At 40.7% G+C, this 10,884-nt stretch overlaps 1 protein-coding gene across 4 annotated transcripts; it reads right to left on the bottom strand.

Annotated features, from left to right (window-relative positions):
• Positions 1-384: 384 nt before the first annotated feature.
• MFAP5 (microfibril associated protein 5) lies at positions 385-10,509 on the bottom strand. Of its 4 annotated transcripts, XM_016221760.2 has the most exons (10): positions 10,452-10,509; positions 9,422-9,458; positions 7,926-7,948; positions 6,396-6,416; positions 6,056-6,088; positions 5,587-5,622; positions 3,437-3,466; positions 2,626-2,713; positions 1,771-1,844; positions 385-497 (listed from the first exon to the last, which is right to left on the bottom strand). In XM_016221760.2, exons 1-10 carry the CDS (start codon positions 10,507-10,509, stop codon positions 385-387), a joined length of 513 nt encoding a protein of 170 aa, XP_016077246.2. The 4 variants fall into 4 exon arrangements, with proteins under 4 accessions (XP_016077246.2, XP_087670083.1, XP_087670084.1 ...); XM_087813957.1 differs by lacking the exon at positions 7,926-7,948 and having other exon boundaries at positions 6,396-6,440; positions 9,426-9,458; XM_087813958.1 differs by lacking the exons at positions 3,437-3,466; positions 7,926-7,948 and having other exon boundaries at positions 6,396-6,440; positions 9,426-9,458.
• Between the last annotated feature and the right edge of the window lie 375 nt (positions 10,510-10,884).

The following is a 10,884-nucleotide window of genomic DNA, read 5'->3' as shown; positions in this document are numbered from 1 at the left end:
CTTCTGCCCTAAGACCTAGCTCGGACAGATTCAGTAGTAAATATTATTAACCTTAAGTTTATTTTCCCTTGAAACTGTATGTAGAATGTTTGTATATAAGCCACCTGGTCATCATTTATCTACTATGTCTATGATATTGGGAAGCAGTAAAACCATGCAATAATATAAACTTTGTATTGTAAGTACCAAAAATGAGATAAATGTTTCGGTCTGGGTGAAACATCAGGGAGTAGGGGCAAAAGCTTAACATCGCAAAAAGGGTTTGGTCTAAGAAATACTAATGTGCACGGGTTAGCTGACGATGGTTAGACAAGGGGTTCCCTCTTCCTGGAGCATTCTCTTCATCCCTCCCACACATTTCCCCTTTTCTCCTTTCCTTGACGATCACAGGCCACTTGGTCTCTGCAAGTTCACGTTTTCACAGGGAGGAAGTCGGAAGTAGTTGGAGCGCCGGAGCCGTCGGGGGGGCAGGCCAACCATCTGCCGGCAGAGCTCGTCTAGGAGAGAAGCAGAGCATGGTGGGGGGCCGGCGTTCTAAGGGAAAGGGGAGACTGCAGTGTGGTGCAGGGAAAAGGCCCGGGAGAAAAAGGTCCTAGTGAGAATCCCAGCTCTGCCACTTACCGTTTACCGCTAGAAACTTACTAGAAAGTTTCTTAACGTTTCTGGACTTCGCTATCCTTTGCTATAAAATAAGCATTCAAATAGCTGCCTCAACAGTTGAATTGTATTCAAAATAAAATAATGCAAGCAAAGTACCTAGCACAGGTGGTAAGTGTTAAGTTTCCTTTCTACACCTGGCTCCCACTTTTTCTAATCATGAGCTTACTGAATTACCAAAAACTGAGGTGATTCAGTCCCTCAGTATATACCTAAAGTGTTTATGATGTGCAAACAGCTAACTTGACCAAGTCCCCGGGGACACTTGAAAGTGCCTGGAGTCCCAAATACTCAACCTCAACCTCAAGGTGCTTCCCTTGCAGGTGGCTTGCACAGAGCCAATGGGGAAAAGCGATAAGTTTCCTTCTGCGAAATTAAGTACAGCTCTTACTCAGGAGCTGGGCCCAAGGCGGGCTGCTGAGTCAGAAGCGGCTGGTCTGTGGTGCCCTGGCCAACCGCAGCCGCCTTTGGGGGCTGGCCCTGGGGAAAGTGGGGAGTATCTTTTTTCTCATCATACACGGTCACTCACTTTCGACTCTTTTAATTGTTTTTGTGAAGTCTTGCTACCTTCCCCTACCTCGGAAATTTCACAATGAGCGATGTAAAGGGTGCTTGGAAGTGGTGGACGGTTTATAATGTAGCCAGTTTCTAAATGTCCAGTCTTTCTAATACAATTATAGGCCTTATCCAAACACTACTGTCTTCAAATTAATGTGTTTTTTGTGGGGGGCTTTTTGAGTTACAAACATGGCTGCAGACTAGTAGCATCTATTATATGTAATGGCTGACTTGGCCTTTTTACCTAGAACCCCAGTGAATGATCTTCAGAGCAGCCGGAGCTTCAGAAAGAGCTCTCCCTATATTCAGCAGAGATTGGGAGTTGCAGTCTAACTGGAAAGAGATCTGGGGGGACTTTTTGTAGGGCTATGTTTATGTATTAAGCATGCTGCTTTACTTCGATTACTTATTTGGGGTAACGCTGGGACTGGTAGAAGTTAAAGGGGTGACCTAAAGCCCTCCTCCAAAGCCAGCCCTTGGATCCATTAGCACTGTTCTTATTTACCTCTCTCATAACTGTCCCTTCCCCCACTAAAAACACAGACATCATCTTACCTTTCATAGCTTCATGTTCTTTACAGACAAGACGGGAGCAGATCTCATTGTTGATGATGTACATGCGTCGTAAACTGCCAGAGACCAGGGTCATGGTTAAGGAAGGAGACAGAAAAAGGCATTGAGAGGGAGAAGCAGCCTAGGCCTACGATGCCTCTTCAACTCCTGTATTCCCCACGCTTCCTTATCTGAATTTCCTTAAATATTTCAGAAAATCATATTAATTACTCTTCTTAATGACACTTTTCCTACTCCACCTAGAATCAAGCTTAATATTAACTCCTCCCCACTATTTTCTTTTTTTAAAAATAGATTTTTATTGATTTCAGAGAGAGGGAAGAAGAGAGAGATAGAAACATCAATGATGAGAGAGAGTCATTGATTGGCTGCTTCCTGCAAGTGCCCTCCTGGGGATTGAGCCTGCAACTTGGGCATGTGCCCTGATCAGAATTGAACCAAGATCTCCTGGATCATTGGTGGATGTTCAACCGCTGAGCCACACTGGCCAGGCTCCTCCCCACTATTTTCTACCTTCAGACTTGGATCTTTCACTTCAGCCTTTTTCTGTGAGGTATTAAATTCAAAGTACCTGTGTTTCTGTTGTGACTATCTTTCTTCCAGCCCTCACCTTTATTTGCCCTCTAAGCATCTGGATGTTTTACTCAGTCTGTTCTCTGTATACCTCAATCCAGACTCTAGGTTCTATCTGGTGCCTTCAGGAATACCTAGGAGGATTATGCTAAAATCTTCTGCCCCTCCAAAGACTAAAATTCCTTAGTGGGGACTCCTTAGTTTGTTGCTGACAGGAAAACACTATCGCGGAAGATGCTCTCTGGGTATTCTGGGATCCCTTACCTGGTAAAGCATAACTGATGAACGCATTGCTTGACTGGCCGATGCACAGAGTAGAGTCTTGTGCAAGCAAATTTCTCATCCCGGCACTCTGAAGAAGCCCAACACAAAAAAATAGGGAGAGGCATAACAAACACGAGAGAGATTAACAAAGGATTAAAGGGACACAGGAAGAGAGATAAAGTGGGAAAAGCATACAAAAGACTCTCTACAGAAGATCATTGTATGTCGAGGCACCTCCTTCCTGCTCACCAAAGCACAGTAATAGGAAATTTACTAAAATGAAATTTAGAGACTTCCCCTACCTGGAAGTAGACGTGGCTAAAATATCAATCTCTGAGGGCTCTTCTAGGAAAAAGTCCTCCTAGGGTTATCCAGGTGAAATATCAAACAAATGCTGATAATCCCATTCTGAAGAAGGGAGTTCTAAGACAGGTAACTCCTTTTCTATTCCAGTAATTTTTAACCCTAGCTGCACATCAGAATTATCAGCACATTAAAGAAAGCAATTTTAGCCATAATGTTTATAATAACATTGAATCCTTGCAGTCAGTTCCCAACCCCCTAACCTAATAAAGTCCAATGGATTGTCTTGGGATCATGCGACAGTGGTCCATTCATTTGACCGTGACTTTTAGGATAGGAACTCATATAAAAAGGCAGGGGTGGGGCTCGGAGAGGAAGAACAAAGGATAGTGAAAATATTCTTTGAGAAAGAATTGGAAGTAAACTAGAAGATGCACCCTCCAAAGAGCAAGCTGATCCTCCGGGAGGAAAAAGGCTTAGGAAAGAGACATGCAAAAGACAATCATACCTGTGCTGGCATTTTTATCATTGGGTGAGGCTGGAAGGCAGAAATATTATTCAGTTATTATTAGTTCTAGAAGTTGCTACCTCTGTAGCTATCATGTTACCTACCTTGAGACCCATGTGGGGCAGCCATATAGATAGAAAACAAATGAATTAACTTTTTAGCAACTTCTAAGAAAAAAACAAAAAAAATAATGGTTTGTTTTGATTCATACAATTGAAGAGGTTTAGAAGTTAGGATGGGAAATATGATTTTGCCTTTCTCTCCTAGGGAGTTGAAAATGTTATTGTATTGAGAGTATCTTTGTGTTGCTGACAATAAACAGATTTAGAAGGGGCACAGGCAAAGAGCCATATGCTCAGAAGAGCTTCATCCTAGAGCTAAAAAAAAGAAAGAAAACATTTTTGTGCTGTAGAAGCTCTTCTTCAAAAAAGAAATTTTCTGCCTGGCTGGTGTGGCTCAGTGGTTGAGCATCAACCTATGATCTAGGAGACTGAGGTCCGATTCCTGGTCAGGGCACATGCCTGGGTTGGGGGCTTGATCCTCAGTGGGGACATGCAGGAGGCAGCTGATCAATGATTCATTGATGTCTCTCTCTCTCTCTCTCCCTTTCCCTTCCTCTCTCTGAAATCAATAAAGATATATACATATATATATATATATATATATATATATATATATATATATATATATACACATAAAAAGAAATTTTCTTCTCTGTAAATCAGATACACCATTATGTTTTCTTTGATAAAATTTATTCAATAAAGAATTGCAAGGTTTCATAGCCATAGCCACAGCCACGCCTAACCTAGGGGCTGGTTAAATATGGGCCTAGTGTGTGGAATGGAGACCAAATCAAGGAGCAAGATGAATCTTGAGGGAACAGACTATGGGAGGTACCAGTAAAGTGTGATTGGAAGAGTTGCCAATAGGAAACTATAGGAAGTATGTTAGGTGATCTCATCTATCCCATGGTTTCAGTTGCAAGTTTATATGCTGAGGATTCTCAAATTTATACTTCTAGCCCAGATCTCTTTTCTAAGCTGCAGACCTATAAACCTATGAAAGAGTTCATGGATTTTTCAAAGATCCATCATATCCAACATCTCAGACTGACTTAATCATTCTCCCCTCACCAATTCAAATTGTTCTTCAGTGAATGGCAGTGCCAGCCACCCAATAGCCACCATCTACCTGATGGGAAGCTGAACATCGTCATCTCCTCCCCCTTACGGTTCACATTCAATTTTCACTACCTTTGCCTTAGTTCAAGCCACCATCTTTTATTGGAACTACTGCAACCTCATCCTTGTTGGTTTTCCAATTCACAAATCTAATTTGAACCTTTCTCTGCATAAACTATACTCTGGTTTTTATTTCCGTCCTAAGCCTTTGCCCACATTAGTTGCTTTACCTAAAAGCTCTTCCCCCTTCTGTTCACTTCTACTGTCTTTCAAGAAGCAGCTTAGGCAATGTGCTCTCCAGAAAAGCCTTTCCTAACCCCCAACACTGAATATAGTCAAGAACTCTTTTTTTTTTTTTTTTAATCTGTTCACTTGTCTATCTCATCTATTAGACAAAAAATATCTAGTAGAAGAAAATTAGTTTTGTTCACCTTTATATCCCTGGCACCTAAGTAGCAGGTTTTTAGTAAATATTTGTTTAGAATAATATAGTTTTCTCTCTTTTTCTCATGTCCTGCCACTTATTCCTTGTGGTTTTAACCCTAACCATTCAAAAAATGCAGCTTCCCCAATATGCCAAGTTATATTTTGCTTTCACATGTTTGAACAGCTATTCTCTTCGGTTGAAATTCACATCCCCTCCATAATTGCCTGGCTTGCTCCAGTTCTTCTTTCAAGATTCAGTTTGACCATTACTTTTAGAAGATTTCTTTTTATCTCCCCATACATTTATTTGTTTACATATTTGCTTTACTCATCTAGTCTTAGAAACTTCAAAATATCAGGTGTTGGTATTTTGTGCATCAGACACAGCACCATTCTGCTTGTTAGGGGATCAAAAAGGTCATTAAATTGAACTGTTGGAAGAAAGTGCTATATAAACTGTAACTCTGTATATTTAGGATCCTTCACCGGCTGTAATGCCTTCCATAATGGGCTCTGGGGAAAGCCCAGATCTGAACTCACCCAGGTCATCTGTGGAAGGCTCGATATCAGCCAGAACTGAAAAGGCACAAAACAGCAGGTGTGAGGAGGGCTTTGAATTGTCAAGACGGAAGGCAGAATTAAAAAAAGGGAGAGTGGAGATATCAGGGCCCAGTCAAGGCTATGGCTGGGTTTGTGTATTATGTCCATTGAAAGAGAGTTCATTGACGTAATTGTGAATATTTTTTGAAGGATATCTGTCCTATTGACATTATACTAATTTTGGGAGCCTTTTTCATTCACGCCTTATTTTAGCTATTAATCCACTTCATTTCCTCTTTTTAGAGGACTAAGGGACCTCTTTTTCTTTTTATTCCACTGTCCCTGAACAATATGCCCATGATCTCTCTATACCTTTCGCAGAGATACAGGATTTGTTCAAGAGCTGGAATAAATATTGTGACTATTAATAAGATTCATGCCACTTTTAAACAACTGTAGTAAAACTTACCTGTTTCATCTGTATAGGGTTCATTTACCAGATCTGCAAAGATAACAGAGAATGAAAAATGCAAGTAGGAAAAAGTACAAAGGGAAGCAGGATAAGGGATGGTGATCTAAAAGGAGGCAAGGAGGACTGAAAGAACGCAGGCTGCGGGGCGAATATATGGCCCTCTTGCGGGAGGAAGCGGAGGAGAGGCACAGACTGGGTATGTTTCCAGCATCAGTGGCCTGAGCCCAGAGCGCCCTCCAACCTCTTTTCTAGTCTTCATTTTCCTTTTTACAGACGTCGTCATCAAGCCTTCTATTTCCAGTATGAAAGCAAGAAATAAACAAAAAGAGTAGCTTACTAGGATCTTCTGTGAATGTCTCTGAAGTCGTTGCAGCCACCCCAGCTAAACAAAACAATCAGAAAACATTTTCTGAGCATTGTCTTTACCCTTCTCACCTTGCATTCCCAGTAAGTAAAATTGTCTAGTGCGGTGGCCAACACAGAATAAGTATCCCACAATTTAAAAAAAAAAAAAAAAATCTTTATTGATTTCAGAGAGAGGAAGGGAGAGGGAGAGAGAGATAGAAACATCAATGATGAGAGTCATTGATTGGCTGCCTCCTGCACACCCCCGACTGGGGATCGAGCCCGCAACCCAGGCATGTGCCCTGACGGGGAATCGAACTTGTGATCTCCTGGATCCTAGGTCGGTGCTCAACTGCTGAGCCACACCCAGCGAGGCCGCAATTGTTTTTTTGTTTGCTTCCCAGACTAAGTCCTTTCCCCTCTAACCCAAACAAATGTCACCCTTTCCTGCTTCCATGAACATACCCACACTATCATTGGCCTAGAATACCCTTTTTCCTTTGTCTGTATTATCTAGAGGAATGAATAAATTAAACTACATTCCCATCAGATAATCCTCCACAGACTCCTCTTTTTCAATTACACTTTGATTAAGCATTAGACTGCAGGGATAACTTATATTACATTATTGTCCTAACAGATGATAAAACATTTAGCTAATCTGAATTAACGATGTGCCAGACACTGTTTAAATCCCTGTTTTTACAGATGATAAAACTGAGCACCGGGAGAATAGTTTACCCACATTCATAGAGCTTGTTAATAAGTATAACGGAGTTATTACCTTTTTCCCATGTTTACTCAAAATGAAAATTATCTTCACCAAAAACACTGATTTTGGTATTTATAATTTTGTTGTAATTGGGTATTAGTCTGCTGATATGCTTATATACAGGAGTGTTCAGAAAAGGTGATGTTGGTGATTTTGTGATGCTCAGTGAGAGGTGAGGTGAAGGGAGGGAAGGGTGAATGCCTGTTAGCAGACAGTGCCTTGCGGTTGGTCAGTGGAAAGTAAAGGCAGGGTGAGAAGGAATAAAAATGGCCCGGGTCTTAAGGTGGAATCTATTGGGATAGACTAAGAAAACTATCTAAAATCATAAATAATCACACTCCCTAAAACAACTTGTTTTGACTTTAAAAAGCAAAATAACAAAGCAGTGTTAACATCTAAATAGCAAATATCCCATCTAGAATCATCCCTTCATTGTAGAAAGCTTATAAGTCATAATCTATTTTACCCACTAGGGGTCAGCAAATTCACATAGTTTGGTTTGACTTTTTTTAACTTCAGAGTCTAAATATCAGATTTAAATTTGGTGGGAATAGCATTTTAATAAAGCACATCAGAGATCATTGTGGTAGAGGCAAAACACAAATAAAACATTATTAAGGAATTTCCCCTGCTTACTGCTTACCCCATTATTTAAAAAAAAATAAATTCCAGACAGAAAAATCATCAGATCTGACAAAAGAGCATTTTTATCTTTAATGCTCAATATAAACTTTCTTTTTTCAGGACAACTTTTGATAAAAGGATCCAGGTCTCTTTCAATTCCACAAGATATTAAAAAAACACACTGACCTGAATCACTCTGGAGACTAAGAGGGGAGTGGAGCCTCTGGGGTGTAGTCCAATCTGGCCCTGTTCCCCTTGCTCTCTAGCTACATTCCAGTCCAGCCACTCACAGAAACAGGAGAGAAACAGAGGAGAGCAAAGGGGTTGTGAGTGTATCCCAGCTGTCTCAGGATTTCAGGGCAGAGTACTGCTTTTCTGTATATTCCTCAGTTTACCTACTTTTTCTATATACTTCAGTTTATCCACCTTTTCCATGAGCTACCACCATGTAAATACTTATCTAGAATTTACATTCTCTGAAAAGAAATCTTAAGGAGACACTTTCATCTTATAATATTTCTGAAAGAAAAGCATCACAAAGTCATAAAAAAGGACTGGACCTTAACCAGTCCACAAAAATGAATTCAGATATTTAGTTTTGCTGGCACTGAAATCAGATTGATCTAGGTTCAGAAATTTAGGGATTCAGACCTATTTACTCGCAACAAAGAAGAAAAGTTTTTATTTCTATATTTTTATTTTCTGTTCCAGAACTCACAGGGTATAAGAAATTATATCATGCCCCAGTGCACACATAAAACTGAAACAAGTTTAAAGATAATACTTGACTCTTGCAATGGGTTTCATGTACCCTATTTGTATTTTAGCCTATCCTAATTCTTTAAAAATACCAGTTGTGCCCGGCCGGGCGTGGCTCAGCGGTTGAGCGTCGACCTAGGATCCAGGCGATTGGGGTTCGATTCCCTGTCAGGGCACATGCCCGGGTTGCGGGCTCGATCAATGACTCAGTCATCATTGATGTTTCTGTCTCTCTCTCCCTCCCCTTTCTTCTCTCTGATATCAATAAAGATACTTAAAAAAAATATATACCAGTTGTGACCCACTAATTTGATTTTAAGGCCTGTTAATGAATTACATACTGCTGTGCTCACAAGGGTGGGAATAGTAAGAGATAAATTATAACTATTTTGAAAGCCTGGAGGCAGAGTGGAGATGCTGATTTGAGTTTCCTTCATTAAGCTGAAGGAAGTGGTCTTTTGGAAGCCAAAACTTTTGGGTTCTGTTCAGCTATGCCACAATTTTGCTGTAGTACTGAGATGACTTTTCATCCTGTCTTTGCATTTTAGTTTCTCCACTGTTACATGGATAGGAAAAAGCTTTCTGTTAGGATTAGTGGGCATTTTCTGAGCGAGATAAGAGATGTGCAGAGGAGAGTGGAAGCTAGAGATGGGTATAGAGGAGGTCTTGGGGAGAATATTTCAGTAGATTATGAATGGGATAATAGGACTGTGGAAACTGGTCAGTTAGATCCTATTTCCCATACCTTGGCAACACACCTTTATTGTATTACCTCTCTGTTGTATTACTGATTTATTAACTGCAACCATTCATTCATGTTACACTGAAAAGAACCTGAGCAGAGTCCCAATCCCAAGGTTCACCTACCTTCTTGACCACTGACCCTTAGAGGTGTCCAGCCTGTACCAAAAGAAAGAGAAAAGGCAGGTGAGTGACCTTAGCTCTATACCTCAAAAAGCTTTTATAAAAGGAACCAGAAAATGATGGGAAAATGGTGATACTTTATCTTTATTTTTATATGGCTCAATACAAAATTACTCAGATCATTAATGCTTCACACAAATATGGAAACACTCAAGCAAGACAACAAATCCCTGAGAACAAACCCCTACTGTGTTATGCCCTGACTCTTGCCCTCATTCCCAGCCGGGCGGAATGGGGTCCTGTTCCACAGAGAGAGCCAGCAGCCCTTCTAATGTGTCCTGTCCTATCCCCACAGCCATCCCACCAGCTACACTACTGAACAAGGCAAAAAGATTATTTTCTCACAATCTGTATCTGGCAGAATGAGTAGGATTTTTTATTTTTATTCTTTGAGATCCAAGGTTTATTTTCTATGACTAATCTTCTAGGTAGCTTCGGTGAAATTTGTGAAGATAATTTTTCTTTTGTGTATAGATCTGACACATATTTTTGGTGTGCATGTGAATATACTTGTGTGTATGCTGGTGCTAGTGTTTGGCAGTGTTTTTCTACAGGATTTAAATTTGGTCAGGTTTCTTATTAGGTGTTCTCTACGTGTTTGTGTATGCATTTGTGTATCAGCTTCATTTTTCCCTTGGTATTTGTTTACTTGTGTATTTATGTGTGTGGCCCTCTTTTGGTTAACATGCATTTGTGTGTATTTCACCTTAGTTTCGTAACTCTCAGGATACCTTTCCCTAAGTTAAGGTCATCTCTTTCCATACCTCTGCCTTTTTTTTTTTTTTTTTTTAAACACAAAATCTATTCCTTTCTTCTCTTTCATAATAATTCTAGAACTCAAGAGCAAGCATCTCTCTCCCAAGTCCCCTTCAACCTTCTTCTATTCCACTCTCTAACACCCACCTCCAGACGCATGTATAGCTGAGGAGCCAGCATTTTAGGGAGAAAAGAATAAAGGTAGGGACTCACCCGAGGGAATGATGAGGGCAGTGAGAAACAGCAGCACCTTGGGTCCCAAGAGCAGCATATCTAACAGGTATGGTGGGGAGAGCAGAGATGGTAATGCTCAGGGACACACCAGCGTTTCGGCTCCAGGGAAGGATGTCTATCCCCACCCCCACCCCTCGTCTTCCCAGGAGCTTTCCCGGCCCCCCATAGGACTCAAACCCTTTCTCTCTCCTTATCTTTCACCCAACACTTATTCCTCAATTCATCTATTATTTGATCACTTACCATTATTCTCACTGTCATTGCTCTTTTCTACCAAGCAGAGGAAATTTCATATTCTAAACGGTCCATGTTTGCCCCTACCCTGTGGTCTCTTTCTCCTTTAGGGTCTGATTCTTCTCTTTCGATGTCTGAGACTTGTTTATATCATCTGCTCACCTTGGTGTCTCCTTTC

Source organism: Miniopterus natalensis, chromosome 2, assembly GCF_054644295.1.
Source record: "Miniopterus natalensis isolate mMinNat1 chromosome 2, mMinNat1.hap1, whole genome shotgun sequence".
In the NCBI taxonomy this organism is placed as follows: Eukaryota; Metazoa; Chordata; class Mammalia; order Chiroptera; family Miniopteridae; genus Miniopterus; species Miniopterus natalensis.
This window is presented reverse-complemented; position numbering and strand designations above follow the sequence as displayed.

Coding starts and splice junctions, on each gene's coding strand:
- MFAP5 (XM_016221760.2), bottom strand. CDS start 10,509: ATGCTGCTCTTGGGACCCAAGGTGCTGCTGTTTCTCACTGCCCTCATC. Junction 2,714..3,436: donor TGATAAAAATGCCAGCACAG/GTATGATTGTCT, acceptor GGGCTTCTTCAG/AGTGCCGGGATGAGAAATTT. Junction 1,845..2,625: donor CATCAGTTATGCTTTACCAG/GTAAGGGATCCC, acceptor GGTCTCTGGCAG/TTTACGACGCATGTACATCA.